Source organism: Octopus sinensis, linkage group LG5 (assembly GCF_006345805.1).
Source record: "Octopus sinensis linkage group LG5, ASM634580v1, whole genome shotgun sequence".
Lineage (NCBI taxonomy): Eukaryota > Metazoa > Mollusca > Cephalopoda > Octopoda > Octopodidae > Octopus > Octopus sinensis.
This window is the reverse complement of record NC_043001.1, coordinates 46,083,458-46,110,967: the sequence shown is the minus strand read 5'-3', so window position 1 is coordinate 46,110,967 and position 27,510 is coordinate 46,083,458. Positions and strand designations below refer to the sequence as shown.

The following is a 27,510-nucleotide window of genomic DNA, read 5'->3' as shown; positions in this document are numbered from 1 at the left end:
ACGGTGTCTATTGAAAAGGATGATCGGACAAACTGTTACAGAAATAAAATTACATGGTTTAAAATGTTTTTAAATTTATCCAGCACCATATCAAAGAAAAAATAATGACGTGAGGGCAAATGCTAGTTTGTGTTCTAATTAATAAAGAGGGAAGTGGCAAAAAATTTCCCTAATATTTAGCTGGTTTTTCTCAGTTTAACTTCAGACAACTCAGTTACAACCACATACATACATCCATACATACATGCATACATACATACGTACATACATACATACATACATACATACATACATACATACATGCATGCATACATGCATGCATGCATACATACATACATACATGCATACATGCATGCATACATACATGCATGCATACATGCATGCATACATACATACATACATACATAATACATACATACACACACACATACATACATACACACATACATACAAGCATGCATGCATGCATTCATACATACATACATACATACACACACACATACATACATACATACATACATACATACATGGATACATACATGCATGCATGCATACATACATACATACATAATACATGCATACATGCATGCATGCATACATACATACATACATACATGCATACATGCATACATACATACATACACACATACACACATACATACATACACACATGCATACATACACACATACATACATGCATACATGCATACATACATATACATACATACACATACATACATACATACATACATACATACATACATACATACAACATACATACATCCATACATACATGCATACATACATACATTACATACATACATACATACATACACACACACACACACACATACATACATACATACATACATACATACATGGATACATACATGCATGCATGCATACATACATACATACATAATACATGCATACATGCATGCATGCATACATACATACATACATACATGCATACATGCATGCATACATACATACATACACACACACACATACATACATACACACATGCATACATACACACATACATACATACATGCATACATACATACATACATACATACACATACATACATACATACATACATACATACATACATACATACATACATACATACACACACACACACACACATACATACATACATACATACATACATACATACATACATACATACATACATACATACATACATACATACATACATACATACATATACGATGGCTGCGACTCGATTTCGAGCAATTCCATCGCTAAATGTTCTCTGAGACACGAGCATCATACATGTGGCTTTTCACCTTTTTTCGAAGATGCTATAGCAATGGATGCTTCATAGAGAACTTATCTCCCACAGTGACACAGCCTTCATTCCATCATGCACATTTTTATTGATTATTTCACCTTTTTCGGCTATGGTCAACCATAGTATGCAACACAAAAGCGATGTTATAAATTGAGCAATGCCTGCGCCGGAAGCTATTTAAAGTTAGGTTAGACCTTGTACAAGACCGATCCCACGCTCTAAGAAACGTATGCATTTTTCCCAAAAGAACTATCTTATATCATTGGATGGAAACGAAACCGCAGGTGTTATATTGGAGTTTTCCTTCTCTAAGAGAGATGTCTAAACAAAGACTGAGGATCTGGCACTCCTAGCTAGGTATTGCATGGCCGTTGACTTTACTGAGTTCATTCATTCTGTGACAGGTTTTGTTTTTTCGTCCAGTGGAGTGTCCAACGAAAACCAGCCTCCTTACCAAGCCGGTTTGGTAGTGTTGCCGGTTTAGTCGTTGACGGCATGACCATGCGGCATGTTGTATTAGGTAGCACTAAGAGTGGCTTGTCATAAACACACACACACACTCACGCTTGCTTGCTTGCTTACTTACTTAGCCTATAAAAAGCTAATGAAGGATCATCTATGTCAGGAGTGTCAAAAATACGGTACGTGGTAATGTTTAGTCTGACCTCCGGATAGATTTCATATACATTAAAAAAAACGATTATATTATTTATTTTAAAATTTTAAATATTCTATAAAATATATATCGCTAGCATTCGTTCAGTCGGATCCCAACTAAAGTTGTGATTAACACCGGTTCAGATGAGTCAAATCTCGCTATGTAATCTTTTGTTATTCCAACCAATGCAAAAAAAAAAAAAAACCCTAGAATTCATACGATTGTGCCAAAACCAAAAACCAAAAAATTATCGTGCGTGATTTAAGGCCTATTTAGTTGTTATTTTTAGCACACCTCATGCCGCATGTGTTCTAAGCATTCAATAAGCGACAAAAAGAACACGTGGTAATAGACTTGGTAACAGCTTGGTTAGTTACTATGGAAACAGGCACCTTTTCGACTGGCTAAAATTGCCCAAAATTTGCAAACTTAAAAGCTATTAACTCTTTATTTATTGATGTATAGCAAAAATGAATTTTATGCCAATGATTACTTTACAAAACTACACAAATACACCAAGTATGAAATCTATATTGGAGCAAAAATTGAAGAAATCGAAAAGTGGCAGCCATATAGAAAAGAACTGCATCCAGTTTTTTGGGGGTGCCAACATGACGTTTTCATAGTCTGCCATCACCACTGGTCTGTGTTCTCTGATACGCGTAGAAAGTTCTTTGTGTTGTGACCTGTCCAGTCCTTGGATGTTGTCAAACCAGGATTTTCTCTGTCAGCCTTTCTTCCGCCCTTCCTTTACTGTGTCCTGAATAATCATTTTGGATACATACACCATACTATTTCAAATACTGAAAGAATGCGTTGGATAATGTGTCCGTTCCATACACGCCTTGTGGCGGGATACATACACCATAATACTATCTTAAATACACAAAGAATACTTTGGATAATGTGTCTGTTCCATACCCGCCTTGTCCTTTGAATAACAAGGGTTGGTAATAGTTGGATTTTCTTTCGGGTTTATTATTCAGCTCAATCAGGGCTGTGACTAAAATATAAATCCATTTGCTTATTTCTCTGTTGTCATTGCTTCTCTTAAGACCAACTGTAACTTTCTCTCTCTCTCTCTTTTGACCTTACCTCCCACGCTTTAACGGGCGGCCACATTTCTCCTTTCTTTCGCCAACAATTCCATCACCGCCATCATCTCTATCACTATCACCTCCACCACCATCACCTCCACCACCACCATCACCTCTACCACCATCACCTCCACCACCATCACCTCCACCACCATCACCTCCACCACCATCATCACCTCCACCACCACCCATTGCTACTGTTATAAGTCATTAACACAATCAGCCCCGCTCACTCCTTTTCCCCCATGTATACTCTTTACTCCCCCCCCATCATATCTACCACTACCACCACCACTACTATTACTACTAAATCCATCATTACCATTACACAGCCAACACCACCACTGCCATCAACCTAATCACTCTCTTCTCCCAACCAGCGACGACGACGACCACCACCACCACCACCACTACCACATCCATCATCACTATCACAGTCACCATAATTATTACTGCTACCACTACTCTCCGTAACCACAACTATTATCGCACCACCACCATCACCACCACCGCCACCACACTCATTGCTCACTATATCCAGCACTACCACCACCATCACCATACACCACCACCATCACCACCATCACCATCATCATCATCATCATCACAACCACCGCTGCCGCCACCACCACCAGCACTACAACCGCTACCACCACTGTCATTACGCCTGTCTGCATCCGGGGAGATAAAATTGAATAAATAAATAAATAAATAAATAAAAACACGTATCATCAATTGCTTCTAATGAAATGTGCGAAGGGATGGCTTGCAGCTGGCACTTCAAGCTGTCATCAGCATGTGTCGTCACTAACGTTACCACCACACCATCACCATCACAACAACAACAACAACCAACACTACTTTCGTTATCATCATCATCATCATCATTATCATTTTACATTTTTTTTTTATTTAACACATCTGTCTCTATGGCGGATATAGTGGTGGTAGCGCTATTAGTGTTGGAATATGTTAAGCGTTTGTGTGTGTGTGTGTGTGTGTGTGTGTGTCTGTGTGTGTGTGTGTGTGTGCGTGTGTGTGTGTATGCGTGTTCCGTTCATGTGTGTGAGTGAGTGTGTGAAAGAGAGAGTGTGTGTGTTGTGTTTGAGTGTGATGTCGGCAGCTAGGGCGTGCATAAAATAAATTTTTATCGTTATTTTATATTTAAAGATATTGTGACACGCGCGCGCGTATACACTCAATCAATGCACGGTGCTCCAGCATGACCATAGCTATTGTGGCGAAAACAAACTAAAAGAACATGTCTATGCGCGTAACGATTGTCTTTTACTTGTTTCAAGTATAATTTTAGTGGAACAAATCAACGCCAGGGCTTATTTTTTAAGCCTGGTCCTTATTTGATTGGTTTCTTTTTGTCAAACCGCTAGATTACGGGAACGTTAACACACTGACACCAGATGTCAAGCGGTAGTGAAGGAAAACACACACACATACTTTATTCGTGGGCTAATCACAGACTACCATAGGTTCCATGTCGGGAGCGATATTTCTCAACAATTATTCAAGTTTATGCCTTAGAATATTGGTGTTAGTCGCCATCTTGGATTTAAAAGAAATACTATTTTTATCCAAGAGACGAACACCAATATCCTAAGGTACAGACTTGAATAATTGTTGAGAAGTATCTCTCCCGATATGAAACCGATGGTAGTCCGGTTACCCCACGAACATAGAATATTTATCCCCTAGTACAGTGTTGAGCACTCATTTTAACTATTCGATATTAACGTGTGCGTATGTGTGTGTATGTATGTATATGATATATACAGAAATTAATGTAAACAGCCGTGCATGATGTTTTACTATAAAGGAAACATCTAATTGTCACTAAATGCGATTAAGGGTGTCCACCTACATTAGTGACAATTATATTTTTCCTTTATGATAAAATATTGTGCATAGCTGTTTATATTAGTTTTTGTATACACATTAGCAACAATTCGCTAAATCATCCGTGAATTTCTGTGGATTCATATATGTTGGCGGTGGTTTAAGCCCGGAAATATCTGGACGAGCGGTCTCCCCTAAAGAGGCTACGGAAGTAGCCGAAACTGAATGTTCAGTATAGGGAATTCTAGAGTCGGTGTTTTTAGGTGATATCAGCCCTTGTGAGCATATATGTATACAACTATGTGCTTTTACTACAGCATTAGAGAATTTTACCTCTTATTTCTAGCAATGTAAGTGTCTTGACACTCGTAATCGCATTTAGTGACAATTTTTCGTATATGTATACCGTGGAGAAAAAAAATCTCTCTTATGGTACAAAGGTGTAAAACACCCAGTCTGTTCAGTGTCGCTATCTATTAGGAATCTCAGACATCGATGTTGTTTCTAGCTGGTTGGCTATTTTCGATGAGATGTACATAGGAGATGCAACTCTAAACAGACTTATAAAGCTACAGCTTTATGCATAATTCAGTTAACACGTTGACTGATTTGCGCTAGTAGATCACCTGATCGAAGGAAAATAATGAATTATTAGCACTAAGCAGTGTTTATGTATGAGCAGAATTAGGTAAGATGAAATATGTTCGTCACATATTTTAACTCCTAAAAGGCAAATACACTGCAGTTACCGCGAAGAAGAAATCTCTCTTATGGTAAAAAGGTGTAAAAATACCTAGTCCGTTCAGTGTTGCCATCTATTAGGAATCTCAGACATCGATATGTCAAACCAGTTGACTATTTTCGATGAGGTGTACCTAAGAGAGCCCTGTGTATAATTCGTTTGTTTACGTATGTATATATATATATATATATATATAATATATATATATATATATCATTGTGGACTCCGACACTCAGGCTGTTCGGGCTTAGCCCGAGTATAAATTTAGTAAAGTGAATGTGTATTTGCAAGCTGATTTAATTTCTGCCAACACTGATTTCAAGTATGTAATTGCAGCCAATAACTCGGGCTCCTTTTATTGAGCCTGGTCGCAGTTCATTTATTTTCGTTCAGTGTCTGGCGGTCGTCTTAGAGGTGCCCTGTGTCAATAAATATTCGTAGCAAACATTCTCTCAACATCGTTTACATGTGCCTGACTCGGGCTCAGAAGTTACAGCTCGGGTTGTTATCTATAATCGTAAAAATTAAAAGTAATTCAAATTCTGTTTTCTTGAAACAATAAATTTCTATAGAGATTAGGATTTAAATTCCAATCTATGAAAGCTTTCCGTTCTACAATATTCTTAAAGGAACGAAAAATTATCCAGCAACTCAAGCTGGTACGAATGAGCCTAGTAGGTGTAAAATACTAACTGGTATCTCTTGTCAAGAGTACAGGTGACAGTCAGATTGCTGATGTTTGTTGTGCACTCCGCTGTCGTTATTTGATTGTTATTCTGTGCGTCTGCATGTAAAGATCAGTTGTGTTTTGCAGGGTTGCTCTACTTTTACCCTTAGCTTAGAAATGGAGAAAGACATAGTGCTAGATATTAAAAAAAATCCATTTGGGCCTAGAAATATTGCGGAAAAGCGGGAAATTCTTCGAGCAAACATGGGTCTTATGCGAAATCTGTGATGAACCGGAGTGACGCAGATGACCTGGAGTCGCCTCTGATAAACACACACACACACACAACGGACTAGTTTCACATTTCATCTACCATAACCACTCACAAGGCTTTAGTCGAGTCGAGGCTATTGTAGAAGACACTTGACCAAGGTGTTACACAATGCGACTGAACCCGGAACCATGCGTTTGATAAGCGAACATTCTACTGCGTGTAGAATTCATGTAGCTTTAAGTGGGCGTTGTAGAGAGAAAAAAGTTTTTATAACATTTGCTTGAGCAAACGTATGCCCTGCCTCAACACACACGCACGCACACGCACACACACACTTATATAGATATGTATATTTTTCTGTCAACTTATTAGCACAACGTCTGAAATTTCAGAGGAGGCAGCTAGTCGATTACATTGATTCCAGTGTTCAACTGGTGCCTATTTTAGGCGGCGACATCTGAACTCCGAACTAAAGCGGGTTTTTTTTTTGTCCGGCATAGTTAACGACTCTGCGAACATACCGTCCTCCGATATATTTTCAATATGAAAGCGGGCAAGAAAAAAGCGAGACACCTAAGTTAGACATGCACACACATACACACACACATACGCACACATATAACACCATCATGCCCACACTCTCTTTCATCACCTACACACAAATGTTGGTCCAGATACGTCTGCATTTTGTTGATTTAACTACAAAGATAATTTCAGGGAAATACATTTACATGGAACTATTTACACACACACACACACACACACACACACACACACATTCACACATACACACACACCACACACACACACACAACACACACACACACACCACACACACACACACACACACACGAATATGCAGATCCACAAATGACCTGATGAACATAATAGCTGAATAAATTATACATCTGCTAATTAGCTATTTGCTTATCAGTCAGTTTAAATTAGTCAAACAGCGTAACTTCTTACATGTATGTTTTGCATACACACGCACGGGCGCGCATTCACACACACACATACGTATATACACACACATACACACACACACTCATATACACACTTGCATACATACACATGCATACATACATACATACATACATACACACACACACACATACATACATACATACATACATACATACATACATACATACATACATACATACATACATACATACATACATACATACAATTTACAATGTCATCCACAAAAACGACTGTCTTGAAATAAACTTAGAAAATCCCTCTGTTATGGAATACATTCATAGAGACCAATTCAAGGAGTACTGGTGGAATATTCTCCTCAAAACTTCTGTCAAATGTAAGCATAACAGGTGGGATATTGTTGTTTGAGACAGAGGGGCGAAGGTATGTACCATCATAGAGGTTAGCTGCCCTGCAGATATAAATATATTTTTGAAAATCAAAGAAAAAGAGGATATCTATGGGCAACTGCTTCGAAACCTCTGACTATGAATTCATATTCATACCAATAATAACTGGAACACTAGGTTTTGTTAGTAAATGCTTAAAGGAGAAACTGGATAAATTTTTTTTGCGGAGGGGTAAAAAAAGGTGACAAGAACAGAACAGTAAAAGCAATACAAATAAAGATAAAAACAGTACAAATAAAGATAAAAACAGTACAAATAAAGATAAGAACAGTAAAAGACCGGACAATGAGAAACAAACAATAAGGGCTTTTTTAAGCCTAGACGGTGGAAAAATTCATTTGAACGCATTCTGAAGAAGGGAAGGATTGTTTCAATTTAGTCGTGTCCTGCCCTTACCTTCGAAACACACAATAAGTCGAAACAGGGGAAGCTGAAGAAGGGGAATGTTCCTTGTGTTTTATGTCTTGTACTCTGTTTTTTCGTTGATAAAAAAAGTCCGTTTCCTTGTTTTGTTTTTATGTTTTCGTTTCTCGTTGTGTTCTACGTTTTTTTTTTGTGGTGTCCTGTACCCATATATGCATGTATATATACATATAGATGTAAGTATGTACATATATGTATGTATGTATGCATATGTTTTATTTATTAAATTGTTATTATATGATTGAACGTCTTCTTCCAAGTAAGTTTTATATATATATACACACACATATATACTTCTACTTATTTCAGTCATGTGACTGCAGCCATGCTGGAGCACCACCTTTTTATCGAGCAAATCGACTTATCTTTTTTAAGCCTGGTACTTATTCTATCGGTCTCTTTTGCCGAACCACTAATTTACGTGGACATAAACACACCAACATCGGTTGCCAAGAGGTGATGGAGGGACAAATACAGGCACAAAGACTCACACACACACACACACACACACAACACACACACATATATATATATATATATATATATATATATATATGCACACACACACACACATACACATACATACCCATATATATATATATAAGACGGGCTTCATTCATTTTTTGTCTACCAAATCCACTCACAATACTTTGGTCGGCTCAAAGCTATAGTAAAAGATACTTTCCCAACTTGCCACTCAGTGGGACTGAACCCAGAACAATGTGATTGAGAAGCAAGTTTCTTATTTCTTTATTGCCCACAAGGGGCTAAACACAGAGGGGACAAACAAAGACAGACAAAGGGATTAAGTCGATTACATCGACCCCAGTGCGTAACTGGTACTTATTTAATCGACCCCGAAAGGATGAAAGGCAAAGTCGACCTCGGCGGAATTTGAACTCAGAACGTAGCGGCAGACGATATACCTATTTCTTTACTACCCACAAGGGGCTAAACACAGAGAGGACAAACAAGGACAGACAAACGGATTAAGTCGATTACATCAGTTGAGAAACACTGGTTTAACCTAAATTTGAGACACCAGTAAAAGAAGAAATAAAGATAGACTTTTTTTCTATTTCAAAGAAAAACGATTTTGTTCACACAAATATGCAACCGAAGAGTTTAAAGTACCAGCAATGATTAGGCTGTTGGCTGGGAGAACACAGACATGGTTTAAACAGTAAGCTTGGCAGGAAAGAAACGAAGTTAAGGCAAAATAGTTTCCGACAGACAGAACAGATTTTATATAATAGATATATATAGGCGTAGGAGTAGCGTTGCGGTAAGTAGCTTGCTTACGAACCACATGGTTCCGGGTTCAGTCCCACTGCGTGGCACCTTGGGCAAGTGTCTTCTACCTCGGGCCGACCAAAGCCTTGTGAGTAGATTTGGTAGACGGAAACTAAAAGAAGCCCGTCGTATATATGTGTGTGTATATATATATATATATATATATTCTTTGTAAGCCTAGTACTTATTCTATCGGTTTCTTTTGCAGAACCGCTAAGTTACGGGGACATAAACACACCAGCATCGGTTGTCAAGCGATGTTGCGGGGACAAATACAGACACACCAACATATACACACACATACATACATACATACATACATACATACATACATACATACATACATACATACATACATACATACATACATACATATGTATGTGTATGTGTGGTCGATTTGCTCGACTAAAGGCGGTGCTCCAGCATGGCTACAGTCACATGACTGAAACAAGTAAAAGAATAAAGGAGTATATAAACTAGTCCCAATGTTCATTTCTAGTCAATTCAACGCCATAAATACTTTCAAATCATCACACACACACACACATACACACATACAGACACGCATACAGACACACACACACATACACACATACATACATACATACATACATACATACATACATACATACATACATACATACATACATACATACATACATACATAGTTTTAGGAGTCATACACAAATATGCCAGTCGTTTGACCTTTTCTGATCCTTTGACTGAATGGATGATCAAACCCGTTGACCTTTCCTCAGAAAACCACAGAATCTATTCCTGGCAAAGAGGTGAACTGAGGTGAACTCAATTCTCTCTCTCTCTCTCTCTCTCTCTCTCTCTCTCTCTCTCTCTCTCTCTCTCTCTTTCTCTCTCTTTCTCTCTTCCACTTTTTCTTACCCGGGGATGAAAGGGCAAAGTTTATAGCCCTTCAGGTACTTTTCACATACTGGACACACAGATATTCAGCTTAAACATCTGTCGTTCGACCTCCCGTTGAGAGAAAAATTATTGTGGACGAAGGCGCAATTATAGAGACTTAGGATTCTAATAAGATGGAAAGGTACTGACCAATCACAGTGCAGAGATGAGAAAGAGGAAAGGCGAAGCGAGAGGGACAGATGAGTGAGTGAACCATGGTGGATGAGATGTGCAAATGAAGTTCAGATGAATTGGGGCCGTAGAAGAATTGATGTAAAGAGGTAGTAAAGTTATAAGAGGAAGCGTCCTGTTTACCGATCAATTAAAAGATATTCTTTTAGATATGATCCTATGATCCTTGGTGTTCCATATACTTGGGGAGCACTCCATTACAAAGATATTTTTTAGTTATCTTACCTCCATTAAAAAATTGCCATTAAAAAGTTGGGTTATCTCCCCACTAAAAAGTTGATTTTAAGTGGCGACAAGAGATTGGATTAAAAGGGTTTGTTAGGTCCTTTTGATTCAATACTCCAACACATTGTTGACTTTTGGCCTCCGCAATAGGCATGGTATGATTTGTTATAAAAATGTTATAGGCGCAGGAGTGACTGTGTGGTAAGTAGCTTGCTGACCAACCACATGGTTCCGGGTTCAGTCCCACTGCGTGGCATCTTGGGCAAGTGTCTTCTGCTATAGCCCCGGGCCGACCAATGCCTTGTGAATGAATTTGGTAGACGGAAACTGAAAGAAGCCTGTCGTATATGTGTATGTGTGTGTGTGTGTGTCTGTGTTTGTCCCCCTAGCATTGCTTGACAACCGATGCTGGTGTGTTTACGTCCCTGTCACTTAGCGGTTCGGCAAAAGAGACTGATAGAATAAGTACTGGGCTTACAAAGAATAAGTCCCGGGGTCGATTTGCTCGACTAAAGGCCGTGCTCCGGCATGGCCGCAGTCAAATGACTGAAACAAGTAAAAGAGAGTAAAGATTCATTAAGATGTTTAATCTTTTCACTTTTCCTGTTTATTAATTTTTCATTTTTGTTTTGTTTTATTGAGGGTTAAACAATGTTTTTAGTTGGGGGGGGAGATAACCCAATTGTTTAATGGGGTGAAATAACCAAAAAGTACTCAAAGTATGTTCTGGTCCTTAAAAAAAGGCTAATTTTTATGATGTAAGTTATGTTAAGGTAATACATGGAAGCTCACCGTGAGAGACCATCACTATTTGTAGCGATATGAAAAATCTTAGAGGTGTGTTTTCCATGATTAGAGATGGAGAAATACAAGACTGATATGTGGTGCAAGTGCGTCGGATATTTTTCGTTTCCGTTCAAACTTAAATCTTAATCTGAAAATTTTCAAAATTGTAATTTCGATATAGTTTTACATACTGTTTACAAATATCGTAGTTATTATGGTACTTTTCGGTTATCTCACCCCCATTAAAAAATTGGGTTATCTCCCACCGTTTTTATGAAAATTATGAAAAATATCGGTACTTTTGGTTACTCCCCCACCTAGAAAAATTGTTTAATCATCAATAAAACAAACAAAACTTTAAAAAATGAAAAATAAATCAATAAACATGAAAACTGAAAAAAAATTAATAAAAAGGAAAACTGAAAAAATTAATCATCTTATTGAATCTAATAACATTTTTATTACAAATCATACCATGCCTATTTAGGGGGCCGAACGTCAACAATGTGTTGAATATTAAATCAAAAGGATCTAACACTTTTTATCCAATCTCTTGTCGCCACAAACTCAATTTTTTAGTGGGGAGGTAACCCAATTTTTTAATGGTAATTTTCTAATGGGCGTGAGATAACCAAAACGTACCATTAGTATTTTGGAAAATTTATAACTAAGAAATTAGACGCATGTAAAGTTACGTAATTTTAGCCAATGAAACTTAAGCAATTGTTCTCACTGCGGAAGTCGAAACCATTTCTTATGGTAACTCAGCTTCATTAATTAATTTGAATACCAACCCGCGAGTAGCCATTCTTTTGGGGGAAAAAGTGCGTCTTGTTCAAAGAAATTAAGCCCCTCATTGAAAGATACTTTCTTGTGCACTGTGCATTGATTCAAAGATGTATTAGGCGCATGCAAAGCTATGTGGTTAAGAAACCCCGCTTCGCAACCACATGGTTGAGAATTCAGTGACACCTGGGCATGTGTCTTTCAATATAGTCACCACCCCGACCAATGCCGTTAGTGAATTTAGTAAAAGGAAACTGTGTGGAAGCCGATCGTATGTATGTCTGTGTGTGTGTGTGGGGGGGGTTGTGTGCGTGTATGTGTGTCATTATGTCTGTGTTTGTTCCCCCACACATCTTGATAACCGATGTTGCTTTGTTTACGTTACCATGACTTATCGGTTCAACTATATAAAAAAAACAACAGACTGATAGAATAAGTACCAATTCAAAAAAACAAAACAAGCACTGGGGGAGATTTGTTCGACTAAAACCCTTTAAGGTGATGCTCCTGCATGGCCGCAGTCGAGTGACTGAAACGTAAAAGATAAAAGATAGAGTATAACAGGATAGTCAGCCTGCTTGTTAAAAAAGTTTTAGTTACTACACCATTCCTTCGGATGCAGACCAGAATGTAGCATTTTCTGTTTGTTCTTCTTTTTATTGTTGTTAGTGGTGGTAATGGGTTTTTTTTTTTGTATCATTTTCAAATCGTTGATTTCCTTCTTCTAACTTCTATTTTTAATCAAGCAAAATATCACCAGTTTGAATGAATTTCCTAGATACGTGAGCACTAAACTAACACGGAGTTGATTTCTTTCAGAGTTGAAATATCTTCTGTACTTCTCAAACGCGTTTAAGCCTTTTGGCTGCAGTTTGTTGGGTTTTCTGTACTGCAGATTTAATATTGTATTTATATATACTCGTATAGTAATTGAACTGGCCTTGCTTTAATTTCGACGAATGAGGATTCCGGTTGCTCGAACAACGAAATTATGTAGCCATTGTATTGTGGCTAAATATTCCATAAACACGTCCATTTAATGTAACCATGAAGCAAGCTCGCCATAACATTGTAATCAACAAAGCCAAGTCTTTGAATTACAGGTGTAGTTTCCGTCTGTCTCATTTCGTTCACAAGACTTGAGACAACCCGCATCTATAACAGAAAACACACAAAGAGTCACACAGTGGATCGAGCAAACGTTTCATAACAATTCGATCATGGGGTTTATTTACTGCTTGTTGGAGTGATTCAGGAATGGGTTGATGGTGACTTGTTTATGAACACATCTATATCTATCACTTTCAATGAATTAGGTCACTCCACTAATAGTGCAGTACGTTTTCTATTCGGCCAGTTTCAACACAAAGCCATGGAGACAAATTAAAATAAACTGTGGAAAATGGAGGTACAGTGATCCCTCGTTTATCGCGGTAGATTGGTTCCGAGACCGGCCGTGATAACTGAATTTCTGCGAAGTAGGGACACCATATTTACAATGTTTATTTAACGTGTATTTGGACTTTTAAAACCCTCCCTATACTGTCAGCAACCCACCTATTACAGTAGTCTATTAATAACAAGGACAACTGTTAAGCAATAACATTTTAGATTAAAAAAACAAAAAAATTGTTACTGTTACACAGGCCAGCTTGCAAAATACAAAGCTGTGATTCGTCGTCTCTCTCCATTGCACCAATCACAGCCCGTCTTAAGTTCAAATACCCCTGTATATGCTTTTTTGCTATTTTACGCTTGTTTTGTTGTTCCAAGACTATGAAGTAATATTTATTATTAATATTTTAATGGGATTTAATGAGAAATTTTAGGCGTTCATCTCTATATATAAAACTGTATATATATATTTTTAAAATCCGTGATAGCCGAACCACGAAGTAGCGAGTGATCACTGTATATGGACTTATTTGATTATTTATTATTTAACGCACACACGCACACACACACACACACACATACACACAGGAGGATCCTTCTGAATCATGTAGACTCATAGGGCCGGTTTCCTGGTTTCCTTGGCGCATATATTTTTTTCTCCAGGACAGGATGCTGGTGAGTTGCTGGTTTACTCATATTTGCCAGCTGAGTGGACTGGACCAACGTGAAATGAAGTGTTTTGCTCAAGAACACAATGCTTTGCCTGGCCCAGGAATCGAAACCACATACATACATGCATCATACATACATACATACATGCATACATACATACATACATACATACATACATATATGACCTAATGGTTAGGCTCAGTGTGTGTATTCGTTATAGCCTAGTGGTTAAGCTGTTACACTCATGACCGCCATATCGCGGTTTCAAGTCGCGGACCGGTCGGTACGTTGTGTTCTTGACCCTCCTGCGATATCTTCGACATCTAACAAGTGGTATGCAGTGCAGATGTACAAGCAATGTCACGTGACACGTAGCTTGGAAATATACTTTTGTCACCATGAATAATTCCAGGAAACAAGGCATACGTAATATAATTACAAATTAACTTTTATGCAATTTCTTGGTACTAATGCAAAAATGATTAAATGAATTCTAATTTTAAGGAGAAAAACATTTGTTGCATTAAAATAGCGTTAAATAAAACGAATTTCTCATTTGAATAACTCCTCCTACAACTATTCTCTCATTTACTTCCTTCTCTCCTCCCCCCATCATCATCTGTCTCTATGAGTCTTTCTCTCTCACTCTGTGTGCGTGCGTATGTGTGTGTGTGTTCATAACCTTTGTTCTATTGGTGGTCTATATTCTGCACATTCCATGTAATTTATTAAGCACACCTACACAGTCATTTATATATAAACGATTTATAGACGAACACAAATTCACGTGACACAGTAATTACTACAATGGTCTGCAAGTTGCCGTGGGTGGACGAGTAAAAAAGATTGTGAGGGCAAGGCAGAAAGACCTTATACCCTCACATATTTATTTATTTTCGGAGCTGTTTTTGTTCTATGGCGTGATTAGTGCCCGCAGGAGGAAACGAACTCATAATGTTATCCTCTTCGATGCGAAACGAGACCTGACTGAAAACAAAACAATAATTGACATTCTTTCCTTTCAAGTATGGCAAGTGTTAAAGTTGTGTCAGCTGATTTCGCCGTATATGATGTCATTTTCGACAGAATCGTAAAAAAATACAAAAATGGATCTCTCTCTCTCTCTCTCTCTCTCTCTCTCTCTCTCTCACGCACACATATTCACGTACATTATACATCCTTTTTGTGTATTTTTTACGATTCCCTTATTTTTATGTATTTCTGTAAACTACCGAGAATGACAATGTGTTGGGAAAACGGCACAACTGACACTCGCCATTCTTAAAACGAAATAATGCCCAATACCTTGAGATTGAAAAAATGTCTCCGTCTTCAAACTAGTAAAGAGATTGCTGAAAGAGATTTGGCTGTTTAGTGCAGCGGACTCGCGGTCGGAGGATCGGGTTTCGATTCCCAGACCGGGCGTTGTTTATGTTTATTGAGCGAAAACACCTAAAGCTCCACGAGGCTCCGGCAGGGGTTGGTGGCGACCCCTGTTGTACTCTTTCGCCCCAACTTTCTCTCACTCTTTCTTCATGTTTCTTGAGTAACGCTGCGTTGGACTGGCGTCCCGTCCAGCTGGCGGGGGGGAACACATACACCATAGAAACCGGGAAACCGGGCCCATGGACCTGGTTAGGCTTGAAAGAGGCACATAAATAAAAAAAATCCTTTCTACAATAAATACAGGGCCTGGATTTTGTGGAGACGGGGACAGTCGATCACCTCGACCCCAGTACTCAATTTATCGACCTCGAAAGGATAAAAGGCAAAGTCGATCGCGGCGGAATTTGAACTCACAACGTAGCGGCAGATGAAATAACTATTTTTTTACTACCCACAAGGGGCTAAACACAGAGGGGACAAACAAGGACAGACATACGGATTAAATCGATTATATCGACCCCAGTACTTAATTTATCGGCCCCGAAAGGATGAAGGCAAAGTCGAGCTCGGCGGAATTTGAACTCAGAACGTAACGACAGACAAAATACCGCTAAGCATTTCGCCCGGCGGGCTTAACGATTCTGCCAGCTCGCCAATGAAAGTCACTTCTCTGGATTAATCGAATTAATCTACCCTACACCAGCTCGATGAAGGCGTTCGTCTTTTATAAGAAAGACAGATTTCCGCCAGATAATTAAAATAAAAATGAAGCCACGTCACTTAACATTTTACAAAACGCTTTTATCAAATATTCTACATAATTACTATATTATATAATTATTTTTAGCCTATGTTCTTTCACTGAATTTGAGGAAATTACAGTGCCAGAGGCTTTTTGTTCTTTTGCTTAATTTGTTAATACATATATCCAAATTTCACCAGCACTTTATTGTGTGATATATTTAGAACAGTAATATAACTAAAAGCAAACATTATTACATTAAAAACTACATTTCCAAAATAGTGATGATAATAATAATAATAAATACAGTACAATAATTCTTTTTTTTAAATCCTGATTTCTTTGTTTTATGATGTTTCACAAACGAGTTATACATTTCTTTGTACTATGAAGTCACAATGTTTTCACAGTAAAAAGCCATAAGTGAATCTCACCTATTTTCAGAGAGCTTTAATATAAGGGGAAAAATTGAATAAACAAAAGGTCGTGTGAAAAAAATCATTTTTTTTTTTAGTTACATATTCTTATATTCTTTTACTAGTTTCAGTTATTGGATTGTGATCAGACTGGGACACTACCTTCAAATATTTTAATCGATTCTATTGCCCTTAGTGCTTTGACCTACAATTATTTTTATTGATTTCAAAAGGGGACAAACGGCAAAGTCGATCTAAGTCGATCGACTACATTGGTATATCATGCTGCCTGCATGCCTTATATTTTTGACTCTCATTTCTAGCAATTGCAAGTGCTATTTAGCACCCTTATTTATTAATTTTTACTTTTTTGGTTTTAATTGCTATAGCCATGTATATTATAATGTATTTAATATATATTAAAATATTAATATACTATTATATCTTATTGTGTGTGCATGTATGTGTGTGTATGTGTATGTATGTATATATATATGTACATATATATATGATGGATTCTCTTGTCGTGGACGATAAATGAGGGTTCAGAAAAATAAAGTGTTAATCATGTTCTTTTTCTCTCTCTCTCTCTCTCCCTCTCTTTCTCTCTCTCTATCTCTCTATCCCCCCTCTCTCTCTCTCTCTCTCTCTCTCCACACACATACACACACACACACATACATGCGAGTGGGTGAACAAACGAAAGAAAGTGGCGTGCAATACATTTGGTAGGAATTATTATTTAATAACAGTTTGATTCGGCTCTATACCTTAACCTGACGAGCTAGGTTCATCTTACGAAGCTAGCTCGTCAAGCTAACGTAAGCCCGACGAGCTAGTTTCTTTTTAAGAGCCCACGAAACTTTCAGTTGCATAGAGCCGAATCAAGCTGCTACGAAGATATTTGCACGCGTGTAACGATTTCTTTATAGCAAATAAATGAGAGGAAGAAAGCTAATATTAATTGCTATGACCCTCTATTATATCGCTACAATGTAAAATATAATTTCTTCGAGTTGTAGTGCACAGATTATTTGCAGTTTTGTTATCCATTCTGTAGGTAGTTAACTTCATCTTTGTTGACTGCTAGGAGAACTGATAGAAGAAGGTGAGAGAAAGAATAAAAGTATCTAGACAAATAGAGAGGTTGAAAATTGTGTGCTCCCTCTTTGACAACTCATGAGTAAAGGAAGAAAGAGGGATATTCTTCGACGGTCGGCCTAGTGAAGAAATGGTAGAAGCGATTTAGGGTTCCGTATTTATATTTTCTATCACTAAATTAGGTCAAGCTCTTATAAACTTCTAAGGGCAAAAGCCAGAACAATAGTAAGAGAAGTTGTAGAAGACTGTAGATTCGTGTTTCGAACCCTGGCTTAGAATCTGGGAAGCTATTCGTTACATACATACATACATACATACATACATACATACGTACGTATGTGCGTACACACAGACACACACACACAATGCAATGGTGACCAAGAAGATCTTAACAAATTAACTTATATATGTATGTATACATGAATATATATGTATACACGAATATATAACTGTGTATATATATGTGTGTGTGTGTACATATATATATATATAATATATATATATATATATATATATATATATATATGCATCTGTACAGGCGCATGCAAAATGAAGACCCGCATACATGCTAATTGTTTCTGAAAAGCATTAATTAAAAATGTTACTAAAAAGTATTATTTTAGAACATTGCTTTAACAGAAATGCAATTGCATAACTTCGATTATATGAACGTTTTTATAATAATATTACCATGAGAACCAGAAATGAAACCAAAAGCTTGAACCAGTCGTGTTTCCACGTTCTTTCATAAGAGTTTTCAAGCGAAAGAACATAACGATAAGCGTTTCTTTTAAACCCTCATTTCATTTTTCAAAACATATTCAAAAGAAAACTAGGTTCGGTTTACCAGCTGCTGATGATTGGAAACGAATAACTTGGAATTCTGGAAATCGGGGCCTATATATATATAGTTAATCCAAACAAGAAAACAAAAACAAAAAAACAACGCAAGGACGTGGAACAAATAAAGTATTATTAGACGCTCAGGAAAGAAGGGAATATATATATATATATATTATATATATATATATATATATATCCGATCGGCTTTAGCATGGTTTCCGTTTCCCAAATTTTAATTTCACTCACATGCGTCAAGTTTATTGTGACAAACACTTGTCCAAGTGGCATGGTACTTAGAACTACGTATTTAGGAAACGAACTTTCAAACGGCTCCGCCTATACATACAATGATAAGTTTACAGACTAAATTCACAACCAACAACGTTGCAAGTGAACAAAATGAATATTTAAGCAAGACTAAAATCGAATTTTTTGCCCATGAAGCCATCGCATTGAACCCCTATTGATTTTGCTTTTGTAAGACGATACGAAAACAGGCAAAGGAAGATTATAAAAACAATAGCAAAATAAAGACTAATGCTGTATAACTTAACATATACGAGGAGATGCGGAAAAGTCCATGTCTTTGGGTAAAAGAAAATATAGGAGAATCAGTTAATTATGATTATTCAGCATATTCCCCTTTCAGAGTCACACACTTATTGCAGCGGTCCTTCAGTTTTTCTAAATCCTGTAACAGAACTCGGAAGATTGAGCCTCCGACCAGGCCTTTCGTGATACTCTTCAAGACAGGAAATTTCCAGCTCCCTTGCTATCTATGGAGTGAAAATTCTGGTCAATAAAATCAATCAAGATGTAATATCTTGCTATGTAAGAAAGATGGAGTTATGTAACTTGATCTGCGCAGAATTAACTTGCTGGCCAAAGACTACATGACTCACGAAACGATAAACAAAACAGTCTCTGTCAGTCTACTGGTATTAAATTTTGGTGGAGGGGTAAGTCGATTACATGGACCTCACTACTCAACTGGTATTTGTTTTATCGAGCCCTGAAGGATGAAAGACAAAGTCGACCCCGGCGTCAATGTGAACTCAGAACGTAATGTCCGCTAGGCATTTACCCGGCTAGCTAACGATTCTGCCACCTCACTGCTTTACTCAGTAAATATGTCAAACATAAGTATGCTAAACCTAAAGTCATGGATGTGTGGTCCAAATCCTTTTGGTACATTTTTTTTCAACTGCAATGCTTATATATTTATACTGATTGGTGGTATTCACGTAAAACATTCAATTGCTACATTAGTACACACACACACACACGCATTTACATTGTTTTGAAAATATTTTTACGCATTGTCTCTGAGATTGTGCCTTTTGATTGTAATTGTCATTATTAATGTCTACTGCATACACTTAGCATTTACTCATGGCACGCGCTAACACTGTTGTGTGTGTGTGTGTGTGTGTGGTGTGTGTTGTGTGTGGTGTGTGTTGTGTGTGTGGTGTGTGTGTGCTGTCTGTCTGTCTGTCTGTCTGTTTGTCTGTGTCTGTGTCTGTGTGTGTGTGTGTGTGTGTACGTTTGCTGTAAAAGGACATGTAAATATCTTTGACTCAGAAAGAACAAACAATACTGCCACTTAAGTGAGACATATTTGCACTATTTGTAATACAAGTTTCAAACAGCTCTCGGGATTCAAAAGCCACTTGCATGCTCATACACAGAAAAGGACCAGGAAAAGGACCAGGAAACTGGTTCTATGGAGGACATTTGTCATCAGCAGTCTGGACTACTGCTCTCAACTGCGATCACTCTACAGTATCAAATTATTAGCGGAACTTGAGGCAGTTCAGCAACGCTACACCAGGAAGATTGCATCAATGAAACAGCTGAGCTACTGGGAGAGACTGAAAGAGCTACGACTCTCCTTGCTGGAGCGAAGACGGGAGAGAGATATGCAGTGATATGCGTATGGAAGATCCTGGAGGGGCTGGCTTCAAACTTTGGCATCTCTGAACTAGATGTCACTCCACTGTTCCAAAGGTCACAGCTATCCCGTCTAGCGTGATAACCATATATTACAATAGTTTAAGATTCAAGGGCCCACTGCTGTTTAATACCTTGCCAAAACATCTGAGAGATCTACATGGAGTAGAGCTAGATGCCTTCAAGAAACAACTTTACGTCCCGTTATCCAAGGTTCCAGATGAACCAACAGCACGGCAAGAAACTCGAAAGAGGGCAGCAATATCAAAGTCCCTTTTTCTCTAAAAGCCAATCACATAAGAATGGCCATTGAAAAAGTGATAACACTGGCAGTGCCCCAGCATGGCCACAACAGACCTGGTCGCATTTGTAATGCAATACAAATTTAGCTGTATGTATGTATGTATGTATGTATGTATGTATGTATGTATGTATGTATGTATATATACAATTGCAGCGTGGAAGGTGTTTATCAGCCATTTAAGAAACACACAAAACCGTTAAATTCACTTCAACATTTAAATTTAAATTTAAATGACAAATTAAATTTAAATGTTGAAGTGAATCTAACGGTTTTATGTGTTTCTTAAATGGCTCATAAACACCTTCCACGTTGAAGTTGTTTTCGTTCGAGCACACGATCTCAGATCAAGTCACTCGCTATGCAAGTACATCTCCGTAATATATAATATATATATATATATATATATATATATATATATATATATATATATATATATATATATATTATCGCTAAGGCGCGAAATTGCGTTTGACCCTCTGACCAATAATCGATGAGAGTTGGAGACCTTCAGTGTTGTGTGTGTGTGTGAGTAAAAGAAGAGAGGGAGGGAGGGAGAGAGACAGAGGCATGCATCTAATTTTACAGCGAGGCTAAACATATGATTCTTAGAGTTATGTTGTTTTGTCTATCTTAATTTGTTGGTTCTATATTTAATATTTCCGTATATCTTTTGATTTAAGCCATTTTTAGGAGCTAAGGTCCTGTGCGATCTTCAAAGAAGGAGACAAGATCGTTGTGACCGAAGACAACAATATGGTGACATCAATACTAAACAAATGGCTCGATTCGGCAAAATCTGCACACCTTTCCAAGTGTTGTCAATGCCTGTAAGTTCCCAAAATTTAAACCTTCTTCTTCTTTTTCTCCTCCTCCTCCTCCTCCTCATCATCATCATCATCATCACAGTGGTTTCAAATTTCGGCACAAAGTCAATAAGTCCGGAAGAAGGGTTAAATCGATTACAGCGACCATAGTACTCAGCTGGTACTTACTTTATCGACTCCGAAAGGATGAAAGGCAAAGTCGAACTTTGGCAGAACTTGAACTCATAACATAAAGATGGACCAAATACCGCGAAGCAGTTTGTCTGGAGTGCGAACGATTCTGTCAACTCGCCACCTTAATAATGATGATGATGATGGTGGTGGTGGTGGTGTGGTGGTGGTGTGGTGGTGGTGATGCAGTACCAGGCACTGCGTCTCATTGCCTGATGCAGTATCGGGCACTGGCTCTCATGGCTTCTAATCTCAACTGATTGGATGTGTTATCATGAACATATTTTGCCTTGGTATAAAATATGGGCTACAGCAAATATTCTGCTCAATACCACAGATTTGCTTGTCAGTTGTTTGACCGTAACCAGTTGAGTATGTCCCTTTGTGGCTGACAATATATGCAAGTCTGATCACGAGTAAAAGTAGTGGGGGAGCATCATAGCCATGTGTTGAGAGGAATTCTTTAGGATTTAAGTAATTCACCTCTGGAAACATGGGTGTTTTGTTCAACATCCTTAAACAATCCTTATTCAGGGACCTGAAGAAAATTCTAACTGCGCTCTACCTGCAAGGTCATGCGCTGTTTATTTTGATACGAGAACAGCATGTCGCGCACATAGGGTTACGATGCATGTGCCTGGTGAACCCTTATCGGACGGGTAGCCATGATGGGTATACTGGGTTTTGTATACTTTACCCCAGAGTTACTTTGATGGCATGCACGGCTCTCTCAATAATAATAATAATGATAATAATAATAATCCTTTCTACTAAAGGCACAAGGTCTGAAATTTTGGGGGAGAGGGTAACTCGATTACATCGACCCCAGTACTCAACTGGTATAGGTGGATTGCCAGAATTGTGAGAGCGTCGAAAAAATTCCTTGCGTTATTTTGTTCCAACTTCTGACGATCCGCTGATGTCTTTCATCATTCCAAGGTTGATAAAATAAAGGACCAACCAACTACTAAGGTCAATATTGCTCTCTCCACGAATCCTTGGCCTATGTTGGAAACAATTTTTAATGTAAGGATGGTCCTTTGGCATAAATGAAAATGTGTCGGATAACGTCGTTTATTTTTATTTTGGCATAACGTCGTTTATTTTAACCGTTCTGTGCCAAAGTCCACCTTGGTCTGGCTGCACTCGCTATCTTTCGTTTCTGTGAAGGGTTTCTTCTAGCATGCTAACCCTACATTCAAGCATTCTCTATTTCTTGGAGACAAAGGACACTGAATAGTTCCCCACGACCATCTTACAGTATAATGCAACCGATTCTATGGGAGGGAGGAAGATAGATATATACCGCAAATCCTCGAGTATAGTCCGCCCTTTAGTATAATACGCAGGGGATTTTTAGGGGGCTGTACCTCTGAAAAACCCCTTCTCTAACTTGAGTCAAGGGGGTCTATATAACGTCCTTGGTTTGTAAAACTGTATACGGTAACGTACTTTATTATTATTGTATGTATATAAAATAATGCAAAGGTGTAGCATTTTTGCGCATTTTGTTTGCAGAAAATAAATAAAGAAATAACAGTAATAACGTTTAATAAATGTTGCTTACTGCAAGTTATGGATGATTCTTTTATGACTTCATTGCTTACAGCCTTAGCTTAAAGTATTTTCGCGCCCGACATCACAAAATACGTCTGAATAAACATTGCCGGACAGCAAATAGAGACCCGGACATTGCTTAGAAAGTAATTTTCATTTTTAATCTCGTGTATGATACGCACTATGGACTTTGACTTTTAAATTTTGGGTAGAAAATGCGGATTATACTCGAGGATTTACGGTATATAATCTCTCTATATAGACTATATAATCTCTTCCCTTCTCTGCTCTTTTATCTTTTATCTTTTACTTGTTTCATTCATTAGACTGCAGCCACGCTGGAGGATCACCGCCTTGGAGAATTTTCTTTAGTTGAATGAATCGACCGTAGCACTTATTTTTTATAGCCTGATACTTATTCTGTCAGCCTCTTTTGCTGAACCCCTAGGTTACGGGGATGTAAACACACCAACACCAGTTGTGAAGCAGTGGTGGGGAACAAACACAGACACACATTTCTACACAACGGGCTTCTTTCAGTTTCCGTCTAGCAAATCTACTTACAAAGCTTTGGTCGGCCTGCGCCTATAGTAAAAGACACTCACTCAAATGCAACGAAGTGGGATTGAACCCGGAACCATGTGGTTGGGAAGCAAACTTCTTATCAACAGCCACACCATATAGATAAGAATAGACTGGTACTGTGTTTATCAAGGGAAAAGTTGATCAATGCGGGATTTGAACTGAGAACGCAATGAGCTGAAATCATTACCAAAGGATGTGGCCGACGCTCTGTTTTGCATTTCATCACCTGAACAATATCATGCCTTGCGATTGTTTTAATAACATCCCGTTAACTTTTAGATTCAAACCCCGTCCAGTCGACTTTATTTTCTTCTGGCATCTACAAAATAAGTACTACACCCACCTCCCTTACAACTGGCCCTGGATGGCAAAAATCTGTAGAGTGCTGCACAAAATTCTTTGAGGTATGTAGCTACAGCCGCTTCCGTTGTTTGATCCAATTCGGCCAGAATTAACTTCCATCATTTTGGGTTCAGTAACATGTCAGCCAAATTCTTCGTTTGAATTAATCGACAAACTAGTCACTACCAACATTCCATCAAAATTATAACCTGTATTAATATCGTTCTTATTCTTTTACTTTCATTTTAGGGAACGGCAGAAGAAACTGTCCTGATGGAAGAAAGTTCCAGAATTCTAACAAAATTCGAAAATGATGTAATGACCGTATAGTGCGTGGCAGCAAGCAGTTTCTATGACATCGTGTCAGTTGTATTTCCAAGCATCAGAATAGCTATTATGAACGTGTGGCCACGTCATTCCATTGAAAGAATTCTTCTCTGTACCAAAAATAACCAGACTTTAAACATTGACCAATTGTGTGTGTGTGTGTGTGTGTATGTGTGTGTGTGCATATATATATACGTATATATGATATAAATGTGCGAAATTGAACAGTACCGATTGGTCAATAACTCCTGAAGAATTATGGACCTTCTGTTTGTCGCCCGTTCGTTTTTACATTCAGTATACATTACATCATTTGTCTATACATTTTTTTTCATTTATCAAGTAATGGAACGCAACACACACCGAATTTATATATATATATATATATTCACTTATGTATTTTTTTGTTTCCTGCTTCACGTGGATCGAAAGGTAAAATATTAGAATCAGCTGTGCGTCGAACAAAATACCTTGTGCATTTGGTTACATCTCTTTACTTTCTGACTTCAAACTCCGCCCATTGCCGTTTTGCTTTAGAACCTGCTGTTCCTATAATAATAGTGGCAACGATACAGATCTAATTTGCCGCCTGGTTCATCATCATCATTTGAACTGGTTCCTGAGTTTTTTTGGGTTTTTTTTTAGCAGAGTTTAATCTGATGCAAGTATTTGAGCAAGGTCTCCAGTCTGAGGATAAACGTGCTGCTTCTTAATGCACAGTCAGAATTTCTGGTTTCTTTATCCATTTCCCAACCAGTATCAGAGACTTTGAATAAGCCGTTTAAAACATTAACTCTACCCTTAAAGACGGCGTTCCGTTAGTTGTGACCACAGTCGAATGACTGAAACCAATAAACATGTAAAAAAATATAAAGATGTAAAAGAAAATAATAATAAATAAGCTTTTTCTTTCTACTCTAGGCACAAGGCCTTGGACTTTAGAGGAGAGGGCTAGTCGATTTCATCGACCTCAGTGCGTAACTGGTACTTATTTCATCAACCCCGAAAGGTTGAAAGGCAAAGTTTAAATTCGGCGGAATTTGAACTCAGAATGTAAGGATGGACGAAATGCCACTAAGCATTTTGCCCGGCGTGCTAACGATTCTGCCAGCTCACTGTTTTAAAATAATTATAAATTATAATAAATATAATAAAATAATAAAGGCTTTTTGGTGATTTTTTTAAACATTGACGTAATGCCACGAATTTCATGGTATATAATCTATAAATTCAGAATGGCTAAACAGCTGGAACCTAAGTTAAATTTTTAGAAGGCAAAGTGCCATTCTGGTGAAATTTAATCAAAGCATATACAATATTGTATTGTTAACCTGTTGTGTGATAGTTTTCCCCGGTAGTTAAGGTTTATGAACAAGAAATGAAGCGTTCCATTGCATCTAGTTTCCTTCCTCTGAATTCAGATTTAAAATCCTGTTGAGATAAAATTCGCCGTTAAAATAAGCATCATTAATTAAGCTTAGGCTTAAGCTTTAAATTTAACTCAGTCTGTATACAGTGATCCCTCGATTATCGCGGTAGATTGGTTCTGAGACCGGCCGCGATAACTGAATTTCCGCGAAGTAGGGACACCATATTTACAGTATTTATTTCACGAGTATTTGGACTTTTAAAACCCTCCCTATACTGTTAACAACCCACCCATTACAGTAGTCTATTAATAACAAGGACAACTGTTAAGCAATAACACTTTAGATTTTAAAAAATAAAGATTGTTACTGTTACACAGGCCAGATTACAAAACAGAAAGCTGTGATTCGTCGTCTCTCTCCATTGCACTAATCACAGCCCGTCTTAAGTTCAAATACCCCTGTATATGCTTTTTTTCTATTTTACGCTTGTTTTGTTGTTCCTAGACCAGGAAATAATTTCTATTATTAATATTATAATGGATTTAATGAAAAAATTTAGGTGTTCCTATATATATATATATTTAAAATCCGCGATAGTTGAACCGCGAAATAGCGAGGGATCACTGTATTCAATAATATATAAAATGTAAATATCCCCTAAACTTGTTAGGTTCATTATTTATTTCCTATTTCATAGTGTTAAGTATATAAGGGATATATCTGCCACCTATGGTTAGGACGCCAGTCTTTCACAAGTCGCATTCCTCTGTAACCCAGTACCAGCTGGGTCAACTATTGTTATATAAAATAAAATACTCAGTCCAGAAGTACAAAACGAAATCCTGCAGAGGATTCGAACCTAAAATCTGTAAGCATGTAGAGATCCGTTTTTTTTTTTTG

The 27,510-nt window shown here is 37.7% G+C and overlaps 1 protein-coding gene across 3 annotated transcripts in view; it reads left to right on the top strand.

Moving 5' to 3' along the window:
• Nucleotides 1-26,160, top strand: part of LOC115212136 (WD repeat-containing protein on Y chromosome-like) — a 130,579-nt gene extending 104,419 nt beyond the window's left edge. For all 3 annotated transcript variants that reach the window (XM_036503394.1, XM_036503393.1, XM_036503395.1), the window contains 2 exons: nucleotides 22,115-22,261; nucleotides 25,163-26,160. In XM_036503394.1, coding sequence (XP_036359287.1) covers nucleotides 22,115-22,261; nucleotides 25,163-25,243 — 228 coding nt within the window. In that variant the 3' untranslated portion in view covers nucleotides 25,244-26,160. The remainder of the gene's footprint in view (nucleotides 1-22,114; nucleotides 22,262-25,162) is intronic.
• Nucleotides 26,161-27,510: the final 1,350 nt, after the last annotated feature.